This window comes from Balaenoptera physalus (genome assembly GCF_965194825.1).
Source record: "Balaenoptera physalus genome assembly, chromosome: 6".
Taxonomy (NCBI): domain Eukaryota; kingdom Metazoa; phylum Chordata; class Mammalia; order Artiodactyla; family Balaenopteridae; genus Balaenoptera; species Balaenoptera physalus.
In genome coordinates, this window is record NC_138885.1 from 37,014,588 (window position 1) to 37,040,772 (window position 26,185).

General features: G+C 33.6%; 1 protein-coding gene across 1 annotated transcript in view; it reads right to left on the bottom strand.

Annotated features, from left to right (window-relative positions):
* LRP1B (LDL receptor related protein 1B) overlaps positions 1-26,185 on the bottom strand; it is a 1,885,740-nt gene that overhangs the window by 497,392 nt on the left and 1,362,163 nt on the right. Inside the window, exons 37-42 of the mRNA XM_082465229.1 lie at positions 19,128-19,262; positions 18,424-18,553; positions 3,536-3,662; positions 3,253-3,404; positions 2,836-2,960; positions 1,259-1,630 (exon numbers count right to left, since the gene is read on the bottom strand). Of these exons, the coding sequence (XP_082321355.1) occupies positions 1,259-1,630; positions 2,836-2,960; positions 3,253-3,404; positions 3,536-3,662; positions 18,424-18,553; positions 19,128-19,262 (1,041 nt within the window). The remainder of the gene's footprint in view (positions 1-1,258; positions 1,631-2,835; positions 2,961-3,252; positions 3,405-3,535; positions 3,663-18,423; positions 18,554-19,127; positions 19,263-26,185) is intronic.

A 26,185-nucleotide genomic window follows, 5' to 3' on the forward strand; every position in this document is an offset into this window, starting at 1 on the left:
GAAAATGGATCTTTTTATAAACAGTTAATGAAAACATAAATTGATATGGTCTTTTTGGAGAAATTTGACCAGTTCTAAAAAAAAAATAAAAACGATTGATTTTGCAATTCTATTTCTAGGATTCTATGCTAAAGAAATATTCACGTGTGTGAAAAAACATATTTATGTGCACAAATGTTCACTGTGACATTGTAGGTAGTGATAAGACACCAAAAACAACCTAAATGATTGTCAGTGAGAAAATGGTTAAATAAATTAGTTTACTCTTAGTATAGGATAGATACACGCTTTCAAAAGAATAAGACAGAGCCTTATCTTAAATAGCCTTAAACGCTTTTTAAGATATATTGTAAGTGAAAAAAAGCAGGTGAATATTGTATCATTACATTTTTGTAATTACAAATGATACACATACCTAAAGAAAATTCTGGAGGCATGACAGCTGTCACTTAGGAGTAAGTAAATGGAATTGATGTTGCAGGGATGAGGCAGAAACTTCAGTTAAAAATCCATATTACTTGAACATTTTATAATTTATGTATTATTTTGCAATTTAAAAAGTAATGAAAAAGACTGACCTCAGTATAGTGAAATTGGAAAAGTGAGGAATATATGGAAATCACATAGAGATAGAGAAGAGAGAGATACTGAATGAGGAATATGAATATTGTCCCTGTAAAAGTTGGATGACAGGAAAGAGGTTTCTCTAAATTATAATATGTAGATAATTCACACAATATTATGTTTGAGTCCTGTAAAATATTAAAAGTATTGTCCTGTAGAATATTAAAAATATTTTTAAAATATTAGATTATTTAATAACATTTTCTCATCCAGACTGTCATATATATGCACACAAAAAATCTGATACTTGAGAAAATAAAATTCACTGAATATAATTAGGTAGATATTCTTAAAGATATAATTTCACCCACTGGAAGAAAATAAAATTAGTAAGTTTTATACTGAAAAATTATTTTCCATGAATATTAATACAGTTATTTATAAGAAACATTATAAAGGAATATACTGAATGTTCCATGATTAGAAGCTAATAATCATAATATTCACACTGTACATGCTAGCAGTTAATTACTTCTTTGACTTTTGGGGGTTTGGATGCTATAGTTTCACTCATTCTTGAATATAAACTCTAGGAAAATATAATTGCTACATGCAATTACCACTCTAATTTCTCTACTACTCCAAATGATACTTGTTTCCACCAAACTGTTTAAAAATAAATTGTTGTACTTACTTTCAACGATTACTTGTCTGTCTTCCCAGTTATCTTTAATAAGCTGTATATTTCCAAAGTGTGCATCGCTGTAGAAGATTCGGTTGGTGCCTTTTCTTCTTTGATTATAGTCAAAAGCCAAAGCTATGACATTCTTGAAATAATGTGGATTTTCGTATGGCCTTATTGGTGAATTTAAATTGGTTTCATCAGAAAGATGTATACTTTTTAATATTGTTCTCCCTGAATACAGCAAATAGCCTTCATGCCTTAAGCAAGTAACTCCATCCTCTGCCAAATATCCATGGGCACAAGCACAAGTTCTCTGGGAATTTCCTCGATAAAGACAGAGTTGCTGACATCCCCCATTGTCCTTGGCACAAACATTGGTCCCTAGGGAGAAGAAAAAGATACACACACGTATGTTTGTGTTTTTTCTTAGAAAAATATTAAAAATTTAATGTTGAATATTCTGGGTTATTTTATGCTTAATTTTTAGACTGGTCAGTATAAATCCAAACACTATAAAGTACTGCTATTTTTAATCACTTCAGTTTAAAACCTGGGATTTTTTATTTCAAAGATCGCATTCTTCTGCTCCCCTGACCATCCAAAGACAAGCATAAAAAATTTCCCTTAATCATCCAGTTAAGTGCATAACTCTTTTGAAACTTGATACTGAGATTACAATAGGTTGTATATATTGTAATCTTTGGTACAAGTAACTGATTCACTCAAAACATGAACTGCATTCACCAAAGAAATATGCAGTACCTTAAAGTCGGTGTCTTTGAAGTATATAAGATATCAAAGAAATTTATGGCTCCAATGTGCCTACCTTCCTAAGTATATTGGGCATAAGTTTTTCACTCCAGTTTTGAGTGAAGATGTAACATGATATTAAGATTTCTACGTCAGACTAATTCTCCTCTATGAATTCATCATCCTCTCCAAAATTATTATACCTTCCTTTGATGTCAAGAAAATTAATTACAGTTTAATGGACATTTAAAATGAACATTATCTTAATGGAAGTGATATTAAAAAAAATCCAAAGCATGTAATATCAGTTTCAAAACATATTTTAAAGAAATGATGACTCTGGACTTATTTCACACTAATAGCAACCTTCTGGAGCCATCATCACTTTATGTATTAAAATATAATCTGACATGAAAACAACCTTTTGGGCCAAGTAATGTGGCATATTTAGTTAGTTCTAAATAAAGTGTGTGACTATTAAAAATATATATATTACTCTCTAATATCCTAATTGTGCTTTGTATACTTCGTTGAATATGTATATTTATCAAGTGTTTCTGTATTACTTAGTCTAAACCTAAACTGAAGCCATACCAGGTATATAACATGTCCATATACATGCATTGTCCTAGGCAAAACTATCCATGAACTATTATATATTCATTTCATTAGGCTACTATATGGTTTTTGTAGGAAATTAGATGTAAAAAAATAGGGTCTTGAGGTTTTGGACTCATATAAGAATTAATCCCTAACTTAAGTTTGATAAATAAATGTCAAAAAAAAATAAGAGAAAGAAATAACATAAAACGTATTTATCATACAAAAGTGCTGACCTTTCTCTCTTACTCGGTTAAAGATTTTAACCTCCTTCAGGTTGACTCCAAGACCCGTTCTCATGGTTACAGTTTCTGTGGCATCATTCTTGTGGCCCCTTCTGATGGACCCGTTGGCATGTGCTCTGCCAAGAAATTGAACATACGTGATCAACAATCTTTAATCCAAATCAAGCCAGTTATTTAAGCTGAAGGTAACAGATGGCCCAGCAGAAGGGAAAGAAACCAACATTAGTCTGTGACATTGAAAGGGTTGAGCCTGGAATAGCAAGAGTGACTGCCTCTTCTGTGGAAATTACATGGTTTTGTGAGATCCTTTCTGTGACCTTGCTAAGGAATGGCTAATCCTACAAGGGTAAAGCAATTGGCACTAAAATAACATTTTGAGACTCAAATACTTATGAAAAAATAAATTACCTGTCAGACCAGTAGATGTAAGCCCCAAAGACTGCAACTGAAAACATATCCACATTGCTCCCTGACAGCACCATCTCTCGATTCCCGCCAGTTTCAAGGTCAATTCTTTCTATCTTGTCTGTACGAGCATCACACCAATACAATTTATTTTCCTAAGTTTGATTGAAAAATAATATTACAAGCTGTTTTTGATTGTTTTATAAAGAAAATAAGAGAACACTAAAAGTAGACTAATGCAAGTTGGCAGTTAATGCACTTTGAATGCTTAAGAAATCCAACAGACCTCATAGTCAATGGAGATGCCATTTGGCCATGCTATTCCCATGCTTACGAGGACAACCTTCTCTGAGCCATCTAAACGAGCCTTTCCAATGGATGGCATCTGTCCCCATTCAGTCCAGAACAAGTAGCTGAAATTAAATTGCAGATAAATGCAGATAAACACAAAACTGCATATTATTAATAACAACAGCAATACCATTCATACTAACAGAAAATAATACCATTTAAAAATCAATGTATGTGTGTATTGTTTGCAATAAAATAATTTTTATTATAAAAAAAATTTAACCATTCATAGAAATCAGAAGGAAGAATTTCCAAAATACCTTTTGTACACGCGGCTCCCTATCTGAAATGCTTTTTTTCAATCTACTTGCTTAATTCCTTCTGTTTTTTTAATATATCAAACATTGCCCTCAAGAAGCCTTTTGTGTTCTCTCTGATTATTGCACCATATACTCTGCTTCATAGCATGAATTAGAATGGCAAATTTACACTTGTGTTTCTTTACAAAGTTACTTTTTATTAATATTTTTTGCTCCCATTAGACTTTAAGCTCAGTGAGGACAGTGATCGTTTTTCTTATTCACTATTATACCTACAGCACTAGGTAATTTATGAATGTATACATGAATGCATTATAACTTTCAATTCTGTCCACTTAGATTGCTAAATGGCTATGCAACTTTGAATTTTATAAATCATCTTGTGAAGGCATCTTAAAACATGAATTTATACAAAGCAGACATTCTTATTTTAGTAATCTTTTAACGTAATTTGGAAGGACTGTGGAAGAAAATAAAATATAGAAGAAAGAAAATCCATAGTATGCTGAAATATAACATGTCAAAAAATGAAATGTTAAAAAACAGAAGGTACATAATCCATGTTTCTTTCACCTATTCATTCAATAAATATAGTATTTATATTACAATACAGAAATTCATGCTTTCAGATAAATCAGATCTATTCTTTTGAAGTTATGCCCAGTGAAGTTTTATTCAGCTGTCAGATAACAGCAATGACTAAAGTTTAGAAAAATATGGCAATCATTGATTCATTCAGGTAAAAATGAGTGTGTATTCTGTGCATATTTGAATACATATATAACAGCAATCATACACAAGAAGAGAAAGTGAGACTGCATATAGGAAAAGCAAAGAAGACCTACATTCATATTTTGTATTATTTATCCATGAAAAATGATAAACTACATAAAATATGTATTTCCTTTATGCATATTGTTTTATTTTAAAAGTTGATTTTTTTCCCCTGAAAATGCTGTACAAAATAAATGCATTGGACTTTTACACCCAGACAAATATGAGGTGTGGCTGGAATCCCAAGTATATTAATCCTGAAGAAACTTTCATTCATATTTACAAGCTCTATAAATCAAAAAGGGAAAACTTTGTAGCAAGAAATCCAACTAATATTGGTTAGATCTAGGTTGAAGCAGGCATGGAAATATCTATATTTCTATTAAAATTATGATTTTTAAATCTTTAAGGGACATTGCATTAAAAAATTATTAAAAATAAAAACACTATTTTAACTGAGAGGTAAAATGTGTTGCTTCATTTAACTTTTCAAGGAGAAATTTTAGCATTACTAATGATATTAAAATGACAAGTCAGTCATTTGTTAAGATGACAGGGATGTTACACTGTGAAGGAGGCATTTTGGGAGCCAAGACAGACCTGCGCTTATTTATTCAATCTGATTCTTGTCATCTACTTTTAATACACTCCAGAGTTCAAATATGGAAGGCAATGGGTATAATATACCTTTTATTTAATAGTAATCTTTCAAATGTACTGAATGACTAATAAAAATATCATACCGAGTGAGTAGGTCAAATCAGCCATTTAACATATTTAATTCTCACAACTTTGGAAATTGCACTTCAGGAAGTTAATGATCCACAGTCACATGGCTGATAGGGGAACTGCACTCAGGCTTTACTTACCCAGGGCTATACCTTCTTCTCTATGCTGTCTCACCAAATAGAAATATAATACAACAATATAATAATCTTAAATCAAGTGATATTTTCCCCTAAGTATAAGGAATATAACAAAGATCTCCATACTTGAAAAACAAAGCAAAACATGAAAAAGGTCTTAGTATTAAAAACAAGTCTCTTTCTTTTTTCCCCTAGTTCCTATTTATTTGAAATTTGCAGTACTTCTAGGCAGGAGGCTTAGATGAATGGCAACAAAATTAGGAATAAAAAAATATTCAAAATAAAACTATCTTGAATACAGATTTTACTCAAATTTTCAGCAATAATTGGACACACTGTCACAATATGTAAAGCCAAAGCTGACTGCAAGCATCACTTTTATGGCTAAAATATTTATCAACTTAATACAACTAAAAGATTCTACACTTGCCAAAATTAAGCAACATTTTATGATGGTCAGGCAAAGAATAATTTATTTGCTCCTTAAACTGAAATTGGAAGTAAAGAATTGAATAGAATTAGGTTAATCTAGCCCTGAAAATACTTTCCAAGGCTATCCCAGATCCAGAAATTTTCAAAATTGTCAAAATCAAATGCTGTATTATATGATCGACATTTCTCTGGATAATAATTTGTTCTACACTGAAAATTCCCTTATTTACAGAAGCTTATAGTTACAGAATTTAAAAACACAAAATTTAAAAAAGACATTCAAAAGTGGTTTGAAGGATTATAGAAATACTATCAGAAATTATCATAGCACAAATATTCCTATTGTCTTAATTAGACACAGAAGTTCTTGGCAGGAACATGTGCAAAGAATACATATCACAAGCTAACTTCCAATTAATTATTGACATTTGGTTAATAGGTAGAAGACTCCATTTGGTAGTGTTGGAGTTTCCAAAGGCCTAGCATACACTTACTGGTCCCCAAAAGTTTTTAAACTTACCATATGACAACTGTACTGATGTCAGAATTAGTTTACACACAGGTGCTCTTATAAAGGAAAACAAATGTTTTTATGTCACAATTAGTCAGATTCAAGCTGAAAAATATACTTTCAATGTATTATAAATGTCCTTGAATAATTTCAAATAAATATTTTTGGGGCAATAAGGCCAACATGAAAACTAAGCTCCAAAGTTGGTGGGGAAAGAGTAAAGGAGTATGGGCAAGAAAGAGAAGAATGAACGTGTCTAAATTGTTAAAGAAATAGTATTAAATATGATTCTTATATTTTAAGTATATGAACAATAGTGAAAAGCCACTAATTTGAATCAATGATTTTCTTTTAATTTAAGGTTTTTTTGACTGATAAACTGTTTCTCTGGAGCATAGATCTGGGTTGCAGTTTTTATGATAAATTTGCTATTTCTTCCTATTCCTATCCTTTACCTAAGAGAGTATGAAATAGATACTTATCAGATATGCTAGAGAAAACTTGAAATAACCAAAAATTGCCATGCTGGCACAAAAATGAAGATCACATAATTCTCTTATGTAGGCAGTTGCCTTGGTTGAAAAGAGAATCAAGAATGTCATTGTGTCCTCTGCGAGAGTGGAGGTCAACAGTGTGTTAGTTTATCTGTAAAAATAACAAAAACAAAAAACAGAAGCCCTGTAGGCTTTTATATATATTATATACATATAATATATATTTTATATATAAGGAATAGTAGCTTAGCAGTTTCACTAGAATCACTTAAAACACATATTAATTGAATACCTTGTAGGCCAACGTGTCAATGTCTCCATCTTCAGGCTAAAGCACAGGGAAAATAATATAGTACTGTCAAAGTCTGAATACATTTCATGAATATGTGAATTGGCATCCTTCATCGCCTATGAGGAATACAGTGTATTCCTCTATTCCTGTGAGGGCTTCTTCACATTTCCTTTTTCTTCATTTCTGTGCAGTTTTTGTTTTGAGAAAGTATTACATGCCAATCCCAAATCACTTTTCAAGCCCTGAATTGCTTAGAGGCTCCTGCAATATAAAAAGAACTCAACCACAGATAGCAGAACACTCTGCTAAAAGGAAGAGAGTCTAGAGACAGTAGAACCTTGAATACTACTTTCTAATTTTTTTGTTTTTGACAGTGGTTCGGTGAATAATTCTCAAATATATCCTTTCACTGCAGTCATGCACTCATTCAACAAATATTAATTAGGTACCTATTAAGTGCTAGGAACTGATAATATGAAATGAATTGGACTTAGTGACCCTTATGAAGGTCACTGTTTAATGGCAGAGGCAGATGGGTAAGTAAAGAATTACCTGAGAAAAATGCTACCAGCAATGCTTAAAACTTGCTAGTTGTAAGTCTCTATACGACATGAAAGTAGGGGCTTCAACACTGAAACTGTGGAAGTGCTGTGGTGAGAGAAGTTATTATTCCTACAAACAATTTCAGAAATAAACCTTTCCTTTGAAGCAGAATAAACATACAGGCCATCTGGGTTGTTCTCTCCTTACATTTAAGCTTAAAAAATATTTTTAAGTTATTTGTTCTTCAGGCCTTGTTCTGGTTTTGGTTATTCTTAAGTTTTACATTAGATTCCTTCTTGACTCATTACTTTCCAATATGAAGTAATTATATAAAACAATTATTATGTGTGTACCCAGCCAACACTGGAGGAGTATGGAGAAAAAGGCTTTAGAAAGAAAAATTTCTTTGGCATCTGTAATTCCATAGCATGTTAGGCTTATCACCCCATATTATATTTTTAATTCCTTATTTTATGTATTTATTTACACCCTGCCTCCTTGCCCATCCTTTCAATAAATATATACATATACATATACATTTATGTGTACATATATGATATTAGTTTGCTATTTACATGGTTTAACAATGGTTTTCCTGAGTGGTCCATCTTTTATTCACTTTTGGTATTTTCAGTATATAATATTTGATGTTTCCCTATAATCTATGAATTTTCCTATGAAATATTTAACACTGAGATGCCTAGGGCCTAGACCCCTAGTGCTCATGAGTTGATTTGGAATTCTTAAAATATTATACAGAAAATTTTAATTTGTTTCATGAATCCCAAACCATCTTATATATCAGTCATATGCAACCTATCCTGGATATCCCACGTCGAAACACACTGAGGAGATTTCTATAGGCAAATAGAGAAAGGAATATCTTAAACTTCTCTTTTACCCTTTACCACATTTTTATTGGTCAGATTCCTTAAGAAATTAGGAAAAGGTCCTACAGTCTTGTGTGGCTATCGCTGGTCTCCATTCAACATAGCTTTGGTGGTCTGGACCAGGGGCTCCCTCTTACAATGGGAAGTGGCATGACCTTTCTGGGTTCTCTTTCTCCTCCACCAGTTCAGAGCTGCAATGATAGCCCAGGGCATTCTGATAATTTCTAGTCCTTCTTTTCTCGTTTTAGCAGGAGAGGTAAGGTCCAAGATTTATGTTTAGAGGCTAAGAAATGAGAACAAAGCATATTGGAAAAAAAAGTAGGTGAGACCTAACTATCTGAAAGAAGAGCGTCTACAGTAGAATTTTTTGGAAAATTCCTAATGAAAAATAGTTTCGCACTTTTCTTTCATTTGTCCTTATAATTTGTTTGTATGCCTCTCTCAGAGACTTGTAGAAAAAGGTGGCTGTGATTTGGGGAATAATTGTGGTATTTCTGAATTACTTGACCATCATGGTATATTAATATTATAAACTATCACCCTGATTCCACCACTATTTCTATTGCAAATCAAATTTAATTCCTTCTTTTTTATATGTTACCTCGTCTTCAGATGCAAAATACATTGATACTTTAGGAGATGGTGTTAAACTATGCTATACTTTTGCTATCTCAACAGATGTTAAACTGTCACTCAAGACCTTCTGTATATTATTGAGCATATTCCAAAAGCATATATGTATATATAGTCAATGAAAGACCATTTAACAATATGTACTTTTTGAACACCAAAATATCATGTAAAGCTGAATCTTTGCCATGGAAAGAAACACTTTTCAGAAAGTTATTTATGGTTGCAGAGATATAAAGCTAAATTAAGAGAGGCAATGTAGATCCTACTGCCTAACAAGAAAAAAAAAATCACAGAGTATTTGTGTTTCACTTAGAGATCATACATGATGGGAGGTTAACCAACTTTTTCGGTATCATACTGTGACTTTCTATGCATCTTTTTTTTTATTGTAGGTAGAAAATGACTTTTTAGCATAAAGAGAATTATTACATTTTAATTTTTTTAAAGAGAGTGAGGCCTTACCAAAAAAATAAAGAAGTCAACGGAGGGGAGAAACTGAATTTTCAAGCTGAACTAAATTCATATACACTTTCTATTTTGCATATGGCTACATTTTAAAAGACCTCAAGTCTCCATTGCTCAAAAACAGGCTTCATGCCCACTTTTCAAGGCATATTTATATCTTGGATTCAGCTAATTTACTCCATCATGGTTCACCTTTTCTCTTGGCAATACCACCTGCCACGTTTTAACATCAAACAGAATATTAAAATGCTGTACTTTATTCCTGTGATATGAATTTTGACACTTAAATGTCTATGTAATATTACCTGGAAATCAGTGTTTGATTTCCAGGTAAAAGTTATTCAAATTTTTTCACAGAGTGGTCATTTATAAGCCCTTCCCCCCAACCCCGAACTCATCAGTAAACATGTAGATAAGGTATTAGAAGACACATATCACTAATGTTTCCAAGCAGTAATAAACATTTCCTGAAAATAAACCTAATATTTGAAAAGGTATATCAATTCTTAACTATGAATCCTGAAAAATATCCATGTGACAATTAATATTGAAGAAAAGTTTTTAAGAAGAAGTGAAGACAGAGAAACAATATTTAAAATATTGTTATACATGTCAAAGATTTCTTGTTCTGTGGGATGAAATGTAAATCTTGTTTGGGGGGCTCAAAATTAATAAATCAAAAGTGCTTACTGAGATCCTCCGGCTAAGTCAGTGCTGAGCTCGGAGTCACAATGGAGAGAAATGGAAAACCTAAGAGACAGCTGGAGATAAGGAATGACAGGATTTACAGACAGATGGAAATAGGTGATGAAAACCTATGGAAAGTCTGAAGTAAGTTTCAATCTTGTCAGGACGAAAGAACCATGATAACACAGAAAGAGACGCCATGGTTAGGAAAGAAAGCCAGTAGATGAAAACTAGGAGGACATGGTAAGTTTCAGTGACAGTTGGATGTTCAAATAAATCATTTCTAAAGGAAATTGTAAATATAATTAAAGGAATGAAGATAAAATATTGGATGTAATGTAGTGATTAATGTCAGAAACATGAAAATATGTTTAAAAGATAAATATAGCTAGAGAGAAAATAGCATACAGAGCTTTAAGTGAGGAGAAAGATGCTCAGAAGAGAAATACAATGCTCAGAGGAAATACATGGAAGGGGTCAGAGAGAACAAGAAAACTCAGCGTTAAAGAAGGTAACAGAAAAAATAAACTCTCGAGTGGATAAATGGTGGAGAAATGTCAAGGAGAAGGCAAGGGGTGTGAAAAAAAAATCTGAAAAACAAAATCTGGATTTGGCTATGGATAAATTTAGAAATTCCTGGAAAGAACTAAAGCTGAAAATTCATTTCAGAAGTTAAGTGAGGAGACATTTACTTCTATTCTAAGAAGTTGAGAAGTAAACGTGCAGAGAGAAATAAGACAGTATTTTTCTTTTCAAATCAGAGGGATCTGAGCCTATTTGAAAGCAAAGGGAAAGGCTTCATTGAAAGTAATAAGTTAAAGATGATCGAATAGAAAAGAACAGTTACTGCAATGAGATGCCTGAGGAAATAGATGCCATCGTGAAGTGAAGTAGGTTTAAGGAAGAAAAAACAAAACTTTCTCTGAGGTTATATGCACTTATTTCAAAACATTCACATTATGAATTTGTAGATTCCATTTTCCCTTACCATCACATAGTCACTCTATTACAATTAACCACCAAATCCACTTAACTGCTTTACTAATCTCTGACAATTTTGCCATCTTCTCCATTCAAGCAGACATCCTTAGGGACTTTATGGCTCATGTTGTTGATCCTATGAACATCCCAGCTCCTGGTTCCTCATCTTATCTGTTCCAGGGACCTTCATCTCTCTTTTGCCTCTGCCTTACATTACTCTGATCTCCTGTTCTTGGTCTCCCTCCATTTCATCACTAATTTCTAGACCTCACCTCCTGATTAACAACTCATAGTTATTCCCTTACAATTGCCAACTTTGAATCGGTCACCACCTGCTCCTTGTTTGGCCCATTTTCCCCCATTATTTTTGCTACTGCTAGTTGCTGAGCACTATTACTCAAGGTCATATAAATACCCCATTAGATTCTAGAAACCCATTCCAGCTGGACTCATGTTGCTTGGAATCCTTTTATTCATATTGTACTTTATTCATATTCTATTCACCACAATAGTTTCACCAAAATTTACTTATTCATTTAAAGCTGCTAACTCTACTCATATCATCTATGCGTTTCTTCAATTTCACTAATTTTAACCGCTAAAATATATTCTATTGCTATATCTCTTTCACTTCATCTCCAAAAATAGAAGAAGAGAACTTTCCCTAATTTAATCTTCCCATTTAAATTTACCTCATTTAATCTTCCCAATAACCAAAAAGGATATAAGCATTTGAGATCAAGATACTTCAAAAGATCCCAAAGGTAGGAAATGTCCAAGCTGGGCTTCCAAACCATAGTGGACACTGTTGGTGCTGCACTTAGACATCCTCAGATCTTGTTTCCTATTTCTATGTACTCCAGTGCCCAGCTCCTGTGTCCTTTTGTTTTCAGTAGCTCACATAGCCAACTTTCTTCAGAGGACAGCTACTAGAATCTCTTCTTTCACAAGTAGTGCTGAGAGCCAGAAATCTTGGGAGTGTATGTCCCCCCAGGGTTGTTGCCCTTATCCAATGAATAATTGGGTGGGAGTTCAAAGTCAAGCTCCCTTGCTAAGTGAGGTTTACCCTCCAGAGCTTTCCAAGGCATGTCTGAGGTCTGGACTTTGCTCACAGTTGAACCTTTGCTTGGTCCCTTCTCATTCCAGGATCTGTTTTTTTAGAGATACCTGATTTTTTAAAACAATTTATTTATTTATTTATTTATTTATTTATTTATGGCTGTGTTGGGTCTTTGTTGCTGCGCGCAGGCTTTCTCTAGTGCAGCAAGCAGGGGCTACTCTTCGTTGTGGTGCGCGGGCGTCTCATTGCAGTGGCTTCTCATTGCGGAGCACGGGCTCTAGGCACGTGGGCTTCAGTAGTTGTGGCACGCGCGCTCAGTAGTTGTGGCTCGCGGACTCTTAAGAGTGCAGGCTCAGTAGCTGTGGCGCACAGGCTTAGTTGCTGCATGGCATGTGGGATCTTCCTGGACCAGGGATCAAACCCGTGTCCCCTGAATTGGCAGGCAGATTCTTAACCACTGCGCAACCAGGGAAGTCCCGAGATACCCGATTTAAGATGCAAATCTTATCTATCTGCTATCTGTCCTCCATTCTTCCTGTTCCATTCTATTGCTTCTTCCTTGACAAGGTTCCTCCTACACTCCTTGGAATCTGTCTCCTCTTTACATGCATTTTCTTCCACCCCTCTGCCTATGAATATGTGCCCATACCCCCTGACCCCATACTAAGAAAAACTTTCTGTGTGCTCTACTACATTCTCACTAAACTTTCTACTTTTTCCTCTTTTCCTTCATTGTCAAAGTTTCTGTCACTGTAGTCTAAATATGCTGGCTCTACTTTCTAATTATCTTTCACTTATTAATTCTTTATATTTGGCTTCTGCTCTTGCCAGTTTCCTGAAATTCATAACAATTAAAAATGTCATCCTGATCATCAATTGCATGTTCTGTTTTCTGCTTTTCTCTCTCCTAATCTCTTTCCTGCGGGCACATTCTTCTTCCTAAAACTCTTCCCTTGATTTCTATGATACAGTGATTTTCTGAGGACGTGAAATGGCTTTTTTCCTCTTTATTTCTTTTGCCTTTTTGTTAATTTTCTTTTTTCTCCTCTTAATCATATTATCTCCTAACTGCAAACATTCTTCATTTTTGTCCTTAGACTTCTTTTTCCTTGGATAATTTCATCTACTACCATGATTTATTGAAGAGCCTGAACTCTGTTGGAATAAGTAGGAATAACTTTATACTTATCCAACTCCTGATTCTATTTATACTCTACTAAATATCTCTTCTCCAGAATTTGCTATCTCAGGAAGAATCCATGACCTCCAAGAGAATTCTATTTAAAAACAGAATGATATTGTTAAGATTCATTCTCATGCAAAAAAGACTAGATCTTTCTAAATCCAAACTTAAATCTCATATCTATTTTAAAATCTTCTTCCCTCTTTCCGACTTTGATCTGACTTCTTGTGGCCTGAGGACTTGCCATGAAAAAGTCACACAGTTTTTCCATTTACTGCTCTTTTCTATTTATTTTAGTCTCCCACTTATATATTTGCCTCTAACTCTTTCCATTTCTTGGTTTGAGGGCTGAGAAAGAACCCTTCCCCCTCCTCCATAACACTCTCCCTGGGATAATAAAGAACCATTTCTAAGAATTCCTTAGTTTAAAGATTGCTACAACTTCAATAAACTCTCATTATACTTCTGATCTCTGCTTATGTGGATTGTTTGGGGCCAGAGGGAAGGGTTAGGAGAGAGGGTCCAGGACCAGTTTATGTTTCACTTGGTAAACTGGAGATGGAGTTTTAAAATGTGGGGAATCCCATTGCCAATTTTATGGTCCCAAATTATCTTCCAGCTAGCTACATTACCTACTCTTCCCTACATGTACCTTATATACTTCTGTTCTTGGCAATGGCCTTTGCTTTGCCACTACCAATTTTTTAATTATTCTATTTCTTCTTCATATAAAATATTCCCACTCCATCTCAGAAACCTTTCTCCTTCAAGTTTCCTCAATAAAGACTCTCCTAATCACCACCACTGCTGCTACTACCCTCACTTTTACTATCCACTGCTTCTACTACCCTCACTTTTACTATCTACTCTAATCATATGCTATCTCCTTTTTCTGAAAATGTAATGTAATTTTATAATAGCCGTATTGAAATTTTCACTTTAACATGAAATTTAGATATGAGATTTAAGCTTGAGTTATACCAATCTAGTGTTTTTATGCCCCCCAAATTAGTCTTACTTTACATTATGAGACTATTTTTTTAACTGAAGTTTTGTACTTGTTTAAACTAAAAGTTTAAACAGAAAACTTGTTGTGAACAGAAGCTACATCTTATTTATACCATCATACTTTACAGTGTCCACTTGTGTCTTTCACATAGCCAGTAGTCCTATTTTGTCAAGATGTACTGAATTAAAGGCTGAGGAGGAGACGGAGATGTCCTTACATGACCTGGTTCCCAGTGCGTGGCACTCGAGGAGTGTTCATTGAATAAACTGACAAAAAAGTGAAGCACATGTGGGTTTCTTTGCCTGATGTCCTCAATCATCCTAGAGAGAAGTTAAGTATAGTTATATGCTAAGATGACTGTACAAAAGATACTTAAGAAGGTCTGGAATAACAACTTGAGGGCATAGACTAGGTTTTAATTTAATAGAATGCAAAAGAAAACTACCGATCGACTAGTTAGCAGCAAGAGGCCTGTTAAATTGAACTGCATGAATCGATAATAGGCCAGGCACAATATGTTCTCTACAATAAAATGAAGTGTTGGACTTATTATAAATATGACGGGAAGAAATTCTTTATTCAAAACAAACCCATTTCCTACGTATCTATGATATTTCATAACATTCAAATTATATTTGTTCCTACCATCAGAATAATTATTCATAGTCTAGCAATTGATCATTTTTTTTCCATTGAGGGAATAATGATTTATTGCTTAATGTAAAGTACAAATGAAAAAGAGATTTAAAAAATATCATCACATTAGAAGAGGACATTTTTATATGCAAATTTACGGGTATGATGTGGACACACTAAACTGAGTCATGTGTTTTGTTCTTGGAACTAAACAAAATTATACCTTCCCTCAACATTCTTAATATGTACTGTCAAGTGTCCATGGGCATGCAGTGGTAGGTAAGAGAATGTACGGGGGAAGTCAGACCCAACTCAAAAATTTTTTAAAACTTTTCCTAATTTTACCAGCATTTTCTCATTATTGTTTATTCTCTCATTATAGCTCTAATCTTTACATTTTTATTATAATTTTATGCTAAAACTGTTAAAACTTTTCTTATATGCTTGATATTTTTGGTTATTAATTTCTGTAATGCTTAACACTATATATATGTGTGTATGTATATGTAAACATGTTACATGTTACATAACACACACATACATACATACACACATAATATAGCATAATCTTTGGAGTTTAGAAAAACCTAACTCTCCCACATATCATGCTAATGATAGAGTAATATATTTTAAATTGCTGACTCAGTTTCCTTATCTGTTAAATGGAGGAAATAACACCACTCTAGGTTTGTTGTAAGCTTTTAAACAGAATGAAAGGGGACCCACTGGTGAGTTCTGAGCAAAGCAGTAACAGCTACTTACATTTTGGAAGGATCATTAGGCCACTACATGAAGAATAGACTGTAGGAATACCAAGGTAGAAGATGGTAAACCACAATCCAGAAATGTTGGCAAGAATGACAACGACTCAGACTAGGGTGGTAGCAATGAAAATTGTGAGAAGTAGGTAAAGCATAAATGTAGCTTGGAGCCAAAGGTAACAGAATTCCTGGTATACTGAACATAGGATATGTGAGAGAGATACCAAAGATGTCATACTGTCTCTTCGAAGTTCATCTCAAATCATCCCTAGTACTAATAGAAATTCAGTTTGTTCAGATATTCAGAGTATACTATTTGGTCTGGGACCTTATCCTAGCCCAGGTGATGAAACACAACTTGTCTAAATATGTCAAGATATTCTCTTTCCTTTGGCTATTGACTGATCTAAGGATGGGCATGTAACCCATTTCTGGCTAAGAACAAAACAAAGGGATTAACACGAAGACCTTTCTCTTCCCAAATAAAACAATAGAGTCGAGCAAGAAAAAGGTTTTCTACTATCCCCTTCTCTTTCCTTAGGTGTAAACATACTCTCTGAGGATATATCAAGTGTGCTCTAACAATGGGGCCTTAACATCAAGCATAAGACAAAATATTACCTAGTAAAGGTGGTAGTTGAAAAGGGAGAAAGAAAATCTATAGATTTAACATATTCTAGTTAAATTTTAATTTGCATCCAAGAGCAATCCTAACCAATGCAGCTTTTCAATTTTTATATTGTAATCTTAGTTTTAGCTTGAAGCATGACAAATTTGTTGGCATTATTTTTCTCTCTTATATTAACCTTCTTTGTTTCCTCTTTCACTGTACTGATAGTATGACTTAATTTTATAGCATTTGTCAAGAAAGTGAAGACAGTAATGACACTGGAAAAAGCACATACAACATATAACAAATAGGAAAGAATGTAGAGTTTCGTGAGAGTTGATTTGATGTTTTACATAGATTGACTTCATCCTAAATCAGTGTTCCTTATACTTGTTTATCTGATACACCTTTGTGTGACCACCATGGCTTCACTTTTTTCCACTCCAAAAGACACCGGAGTTTTATTAACATAAAAAAAAAACCCACTTTAAAAAACCTCTAAAATAAAGTAATAATAGCAATGCAAGAAACACATTAGTGAGGAGTAATATAAAATTTTATAATAGGACTGATTTTTATTATTGTATCAGTCAACAGCTTATTCCTTACCAACCACTGTACCAAGCTCTGAGGATAGAGAAATAAACCAAACACACATGGCTCTTCTCATCGAGTTTTACTAAAGAATACAGACATTACCCAGTCCAGTGAAAAACAGTGCATAGTACAGTAAAGCAAATAAATATAAATAAGCAAATATAATTTATAAAAATGAAAGTACTAGGTGCTTTGGTGTCATATAACAGAATGTCTGTTTGCAAAACCAGGAAAAGATAAATAAAATTTATCAAGGTGAAAGTAAGAAGGAGAACATTGCAGGTAAAGGGAAGAAGCTGTTCAAAGACTGAGAGTGGAAGAGAATAGGAAATATTTGAAAACATTTCAAAAAACTAAGTTCAACAGAGACTGAGATAGCAAAGAGTCAGGAGCAGGAGTTTGAGGCTGAAAATTTACATAGGGCCTGATTAAGAAGAATCGTAACAGAAATTTTGGACTCTGGTGAGGTTAGAAGAGCAATCGGGAAGTTATTGCAGGGGTATCTGTGTAGCGCAAAAACAGATTTAATCAGGGTGGAGGTAGTGAAGATGGAGGGTGGTAGATTGATAATATCTGGAAGAAAAAATTCGAATTCATTTCAATGTTAGATATGTACAGTTTGGGTGTCCAAATGGAAAAATGGTACTGTCAAGAAGACAGGTAGACATACTTATCTGGATCTCAAGAAGAAGAAGAAGAAGGAAAAAAAAAACTTGGGATGAACATGTTGATATGGCAATTATAGATACATAAATGGAAATTGAAGCTTTAGAAATATTGGAGAACGAGTTTGGCTATCAAATTGTTCTTTCATTCATTTGGCAAAAAATTGAGTACCTAATATGTAAACAGTTCTAGGGCAGAACTTTAAAGTGATAATCTAGAAAAATGTTGGTGTATCATTTGGATTTACACACACATTAAAGAACGGCATAATAAATATGAACCCATCAAATATGTACTGAAATATACATGACAAAGTGAGAATAAACTTTTCCTTCTGCTTAGGTAAGATATTTTTGAGACTTGTTTCAGACATTATGACTAAAAATAAATATTAATATCAATTTCTAGATTTTTCTTTTAACGAAATTTAAGTCACTTAAAACCCCCAAAATATATGTAAACGTTAAATTTACCCTTTTTCTGGGTGCACAGCTATAGATCTTGGTTGATCCAGGCCTTGGGAAATAATTACATAACGAAAAGAGCCACTGAGTCTTGCAACTTCAATTAAGTTGAAACCATGATCCGTCCAATATATGTTACCTAGAAGAAATACAGACATGTTTATAATACAATTATGAGAAAAACTTATTAATTCAGTGAAAATTAACTTTCTGAGCAGTCACATGACTATTAAGAAATCATTTACTTCCTATATTCTTTTTTAATATGTGCAGTTCCTAAGCAGAAAGCTATAAATAAACTAATATGCAAATACTTCTTAATCTCACATGTCTATGGTTTAAACCATATAATGATACATTTATATGTTAAAAATAAATTGAAATTTCTCTCACCTGAGGAAGGGCTCTATTTTCATTTTCTACTGGCTTCAGGCAAAAGAGAACTTCTAACACTTTTGTTTACCAGCCTCGTGGGGCTCTCAGGAGATCTGGGCAAAGTTAATACTACATAATCTACTTCTACATAAAAACACTTATCCAAAGGCTCAAAAGCATTAGAAAGAATGAAGCCAAAAGCAAAAGAGGCTATTTACCCCTGTGGCTAGAAGTACAAAAAAAACCTGTTATGAGTCAGAAACAGCATTTTTATGAAGCAGATTGAGCCACTAACAATATAGGTGTGAAACAAAAACAGAGAAAGCCATGGATGATACCAGCAATCCAGTCAATAGCTATCCCTTCCACTCTTCCCAAGCCATTGGTGATGATATCTTCTTTCCAAGTCTGATCTCTTTTAGCTCGGCTAATTTTATTGAAGCCCATGTCTGTCCAGTAGATGGTATCATTTTCTATGGATAAAACAGAAAGAAAAAAAACATACACAAACACACTATAAAAGGTGTCAATATACGTATTAGGAGCACATTGCATCAGCATTTTGGGGGTTATCATCCTGGGTGTGCTGGTGTATAAGTGTTCTTCAGGAAAATTTACTAATAAAAATGGTAAGAAAGATATTAAAACCACATGAGAGAACCTAGTCAAATGTTTTAAAGCATTTTTGAAATATATGTGGAAATAGTCTATCACATCCTTTTTTTTTTTTTCCTTCATTTTCCTATTCATTTTAACTCAATAAATAGTTATCCCCCATGAATTTGCAATCTTGATATCAAACCAAATTATTTTGGACTACAGTTTTTCTTTTAACATCTATTCTTATGTCTGAGTTCTCTACATATAAAGAGAATACTACTGGGGATAATCAACAAAGTCTCAATGTAGAGAGAGAATGGCAAGAAACATAAGGGCATTTTAAATATATCAAGGGTGTTTTATGTATAAGGTCATTCAAAATGTATAAAGCCTTAAAAATACCTTATCAACTAATTATTCCTTCTGAGGTACTAGTTTCCCAAATGTCAACTACAAACCCTGTGCATTCTTTTTCAAACTCTCTTTGTACAAATGGGCTTAAGAATACTTGAAGAATGGCTCTATGCTATCATAGAGTCTTTAAATAACAGTGCTTTTTGAATATTTGAATGAAAAATGTGCCTAAAGACTATAAATGAAATATATGTGCATGCATATTCATAAAGGGTAGCAATTATAGATCAATGATGTTAAATACAGCCACTAGAAAGACACTGGGGACAAATCATTAAATAATAAATTTGCCACCAACTAAGTAAGTGTTTGTGTTGTGACCTACATGGCCATTTGAAGAACAAATCCTTTAAGACCAATATAATTTCCATCTGGCACAGAGACTATGGAAATAAAGAAAAATCAATTAGCATAATAAAGCCATTTATCAGTAAGTTTGGGGATTCTGTTTCAAATGAAATATAGTCTAAATTCTACTACCTGTCTGGGGAAGAATTCCAAATAGCCCCTGTTGCCAACAATGGTTAAGTCAGATACACACTTGCGTGAATCAGAGCAGAGATACCATTTCCATATATATATCTGGAAAGCAAGGACTTGTTTCATTTTTCCAATTTTGTCAAACTATCAGTTGATATGTTTTCATGATTGAAAGAGTGAATCAATCAACAAAAATAAGCATCATTTTTGTATAAATATTAAGTATTATATGAAGAGTCCTATTCTCTTCTGCTAACATTAGATCCATATATCCAGCTGCCTACATTGTATCTCCACTTGTATGTAAGAAAAGGCAATCTTGATTGCAAAAGACAAATTTTGGATTTCTGCCTGAAACATACTTCTCTCCCAGTCTTCCATATGGCAGCTCCCCATGCCATGGTGGTATGATGGAAGGCACCTCCATCCTTTGTTTCTTGGGCTAAAAACCTCATATTGTCCTTGATCACTTTTCCTCACACTTCACTTCTAATCCATCACCAACTACTCTCATCTTCAACCTACAACCAAATATTTTGGCTCTTTTTATTCTTCTTTCAAATCAGATCCCTCATCCCACCACTTCTCACACTCTCTACTTATAACATAATCCAACCCATTATTAACTCTTGTCTGAAGTATTGCAATAACCTCTAACTTAGTTCCAGCTTCCACTTTTGCCTCAGGACTCCCTTTCCTCATGAGCCTTTTCTCTACTGAGGGTCCACTGTCGCCCTATTAAAAAGTAAATAAGATAATTTCTCTCCACTCAAACTTTCTAATCATTTTCCATCTCATCCAATGTAAAAGTAAAGTTCCTTCCCAAGATCTTCAAGATCTACCCACATCCTTCAAGTCTCTTTCACCTACTATCCTTCTACTCTCCCCCCTCTAGTAATAAGACCTTCCTCGTCCTAAAACAAACCAAATGCTGTTCAGTCTAAGGCTCTTTACATCACTTTTTCTTCTGCTTGGAATGTTCTTTTCCCAGCTATCTGCACAGCTCTGTCTTAGCTCAAATATTCCTTCTTACTGAAACTTTCCCTGACTACTCTCCACAGAAATTATTTCCTTGCCATGCTCCATTTCCCTTACAAACCTATTTTTCTCTGTAGCGTTTATTACTGTCAAACACATTACATATTTATTGGTTTGTTTGTTTAGTGTCTGTATTGTCTCACAGAAATATAATCTCTTTGAGGGCCGGGACTTAATTTTGCTCACTGCCTGATCCCTGGCACCTAGAGTAGTGCCTGGTACATAGTAAGCTCAAAGTAAACATCTGGTGAATAAGTGAATGAATGTGGTGTGCTGTACAAAGACTGGTTGGGAGGGTATACAAGGAAGACAAAGCTCTTACTGTGAGAAACTTTATAAGCTAATTAAGGAACAGAAGGTATGCACATGAAAAATGACTAACAATTCACAATAGTGTAGCAGGAGCAGCATATAAGTAGTAAAGACAAGCATTTTTATGAGTTCAAAGAAGACACTAACAACAGTCTTCACAAGTATTAGAAAAAAAGGACACTAAATATTTATGTGACTGTTACTTTTCTATTTCTCTCTAATAGTTTTGCCAGTCCTGCAAAATTTTATTTAGTATAATTAGAAAGCATTTTTTTCACATATGCCACTACATCTTGTGCATACTTTCATTATCATATTGAGCTGAAATTGCATCTTTGCATTTCTTCTTAGAAATTGACTGTGAGATATATCATAGGTAGGGACTACAATAGACCCAACATTTACCAAGGCAGTCACAAGTGCAGTAGACATTTCATGAATATTCACTATGTGAATAATAGATTAATTTGTAATGCTGAGGCTATCTCTACATGGTCAAATCCACTAGATTACAGCACTGAAGGAACGGAGATGTTTCTTCATATTCTTTTATTACTTATATTTGGGATATTAACAAGCAAATCAATCATGTAGTGGTGCATTAAGGACGACCAAGAGGTTAGAATAATTAAATCACTCATTCTCATCCAAATCTCCTTTCCTTATTTTTCACATATACATTGCACACCTCCATGCTCTAAATGGAATAAGTTCGCTAAGATATAAGAATATGTCTTCTAATATCTGGGAATATCTGTAAAATATACATAAGGTAGGTCAAGAGTGTTTTAATTGTAATAGAATAAGGTGGAAAGATGATAAAATTTTACAACAAACCTTAAAGATACAAAGTGGAAATACATATAAAGACAGAAAGGGAAGAAAGACTATCATAACTGTGTTCTGACACTTATTCCAAAATATGATTTTTTTAACATTAATTATCCCCATTCAACAGATATTTACAAAATACTTAGTGCATGCTAAGCATCCATATAGGCATAGGAGTACAGTGTTGAACATGACGGTCCCTGAAATCGTAGATTTTACTTCTGGAGTTGAATTTAAAATAAACTATCCTAAGACATATGACAATAAGTAACATATAATTATAAATTATGTACCTATTTTGGACACTCAGATTGTGTTCAATTTCTGGCTATTATGAACAATGATATGAACATTCTCATCCGTGTCTTACAGAGGACATACAGTGTCACTTCTGTTGGGTACATAAACAGAGGTAGAATTGCTGAGTCATAGGATGGCTTTAGTAGGTAGGGCTTATTTTAATACATTAATACATTAATTAATTATCTGAAACAATTTTCCCCGAAATTATAATCTACACTATAGACCTTCTACAACTACTGTTGAACTCCACCACCCTCTTCATATCTGGCTGATTCAACCATGAAGACCTCCTACTACAGAAGAACATGCAAGAAATTCTAGATTCTCTCATTTCCAGGAACTAGCCACCATGCTTATTTACCTTGGTTCACAGTGTTTACCTTGTTAGATAAAAAAAGCAAATGACTAGAGTAGTATGCTTAGTGAAATAAGTCAGACAGAGAAATACAAATACTCTGTGTTATCATTTAAATATGGAATCTAAAAAATAAAAGAATGTATATAGCAAAACAGAAATGGACTCACAGATATAGAAAACAAACTAGTGGATACCAGTGGCAAGAGGAAAGTGGGGAGGGGCAAGATAGAGGTATGGGATTAAGAGATAACTACTATGTATAAAATACATTAGTAACAGGATATATTATACAGCACAGGGAATTATAGCCACTATTTTATAATAACTACATGGAGTATGATTTATAGAAATATTGAATCACTATGATATCTATCTGAAACTAACATAATATTGTAAATCAACTATACATCAATAATAAATAAATAAAAATATGTAACTAAATGGGCATGGCTGTATTCCAATAAAATTTTATTTACAAAAAAAAAAAATTACTTAAGGACAATTCCAAAGTACTAAAATTTACAAATTTGACTAGCTCAATTTATCTACTCAGTTTTTTTGTTTCTATCCTGCTGGACCCATTATACTCTATCCCATACTTTAAAAATAGACAGTTATGCTCAATCCCAAAAGTTAACTTATGGAGAATTCTATACAAAGTGTGTTCTGGTTTCTTGATAAACTTCAGTGTTGGGTTCTAGAGAATGTTTTACCTATAGCTATTCAACTATTGTCAACAGATACACTCCTTACTACCTTATAGAGAAAGCTGTCAGGATTTTGTTGTTATATTTTTAACTTTTGTTTTTATATACAAATAAGATTTGGCTGTATGGAGCCAATACAAGCTGTTGGTATCAATGCTTACACTGAACCTGCACTTTAACTCTGCCGCAATCAAGATGAACAATGTCCCTCTCCCCACTCTAACCACCAACTCTTACTTGGACTTCAATTATTTGCTACCACTTTCAGATGAGCTGGTTGCTGACACCTTTCTCATTTTAAAGTCAAATATAAGCATTCTCCATGTGTTTACTGGCTTTTTAAAATTTTTTTTATTTTTTTGCTACTTATCAGCAGTGACCTTAACAGACAGGCCCCAAAATAAATTGTTTCTGCATTCTCAAAGGCTGCCTTAAAGCCACACATCCATTAATTCCTCTAGTTTAGCTAAGACTATGGTTTCCAAACTGATTTTTATTCTAAAACTTTGACAGATATGACAGTTACCTCTAATTCAAACTCTGTTTTTTATACTTTCAAAAATCATCTTCTCTAATATTTGGAAAGAAGACACTTTGTCATATCATTCCTGTATTTTCTAATCATCATGTGCCTCAAAGTAATATTTTGTTTCTGTTCTGTGTCATTTCAGCCCAGATACAGGACTCAGTTTTTTCTCCTTAATCCATGTCTTACTCTCCCACCCATATCACGTGCAGAACTATACATACAAGCTTGAAATACAAACAGCGCAATAGAATTCATGGAGGCATGGGATATGAAGATTTATTATCGCAACATAAAAGCTTCAAATTGAAAATCAAATGTCCTTATTCTAAAAGGTGCCCTGGCCACCCCACCACAGGCTTTTTTTCAGCGGCAGCTTCATATTGGGCCCCAGCCTCACACCTTATCCTCGGCTCCTTCCCTCCTCTCTCATCTCAATTTATCATTCCCTCCCCTTTCTGGTTAGCCACTCATCAAAAAGAAGCCCTCTCTAATCATTGCTCCCATTCTCAGCAACAGGTCAGCCTTCAAATAATTTAAATTTCTTAGCTCTCAAATGGCTGGCTGCCCATTAGAATTGCCCGGGGAAGTTTTAAAAGAATACTGAAGATGCAGTCACGCCTCAGAGATTTTAAATTGCTTAGTCTGGGGTAATTTGCAGGTTGAGAATTACTAGTTCACCTGTCAAAGGTACAGATAAGAAGAAAAACACTTGTAATTTAACAGGGTCCAAGATCTTGAGAAGCAGATTTCTATTATAAAATGCTACTCCCCACCACATCCCACCGTAACCCCCATTACAATCTCATTGTTATTAATGTCTCTTTGCCAAAGGGATTTTTCAAGGGGAGAAGGGGAGGAAAAGAGCTTGATATAACCTCCAGAATATCAGCTTTGTGGGAGGTATTTTTTTTCTCCAGTTTGGGGAGGGCTTTAACTTGAAAAAAAAAAAATTTAAAAAAATTTGTTTACTTGATTCTGATATGCCACGGGCCCCAGATCTGTTAGAAATTACTGTTCTTCAATCTATGCCTGAATCAGGTCAAATTATAAGGTAGCTTATAGGGAGATTACTTTGCTTTGATCCTTCTCCATTCCCAATAAGCTGGCTTTTACTGAACTATGTTTGTATCCTAGGCTACAGGTATGTATTCTTTGCTTGATTTGCTTTTTTTCTTTTCTTTTTCGATTATATAGACATTGTGAGCCCTGAAATTGATTATGTTCCTCTTCCTGCACTGGTTGTTAGAAATATAAAAATTAAATTTGCTGCAAACTTCTAGCAAAAATATAGACTTTTACAATGTGATTTTATCTCTCGTTTCATGTTTCTTTTTCCCTAATTTTTCTCTTGGCACTCATGTGTTCCATCTTAATTGTTCATCTCATTGAAATTACTGCATTTTGGGGAAGCTACATAAAATGATTCTTAGAACTAGGTAAGATATTATATATATATAAAATATATATAAAACATATACATGTTTTAATATATCAAATCGTATGTTATAGACAAGTCACATCAAAGTTGAGTAAACACACTCTAGGGAACAACTAGGAAAATTAAGAAAATCCAAAGCAGTGCAAGAAAATGTTAAAATTATAGTTTTTACTTTTTGTCCCTTATCCTTTTAAAATTTCTATTTGGGTATATATTTTCTAATGTATTCAGTCATAATATGTAATATAGTAATAATATATATTCTTTATAAGTAAATAATTTTAATAAAATAACTAACTAAATAAATAAATAAAGAGTGAGATCTCTTTTTGTTTAACTAGTAAGTTGTCTGATAAAAATGAAAGGTTTAGTACTACCAGTGCAGC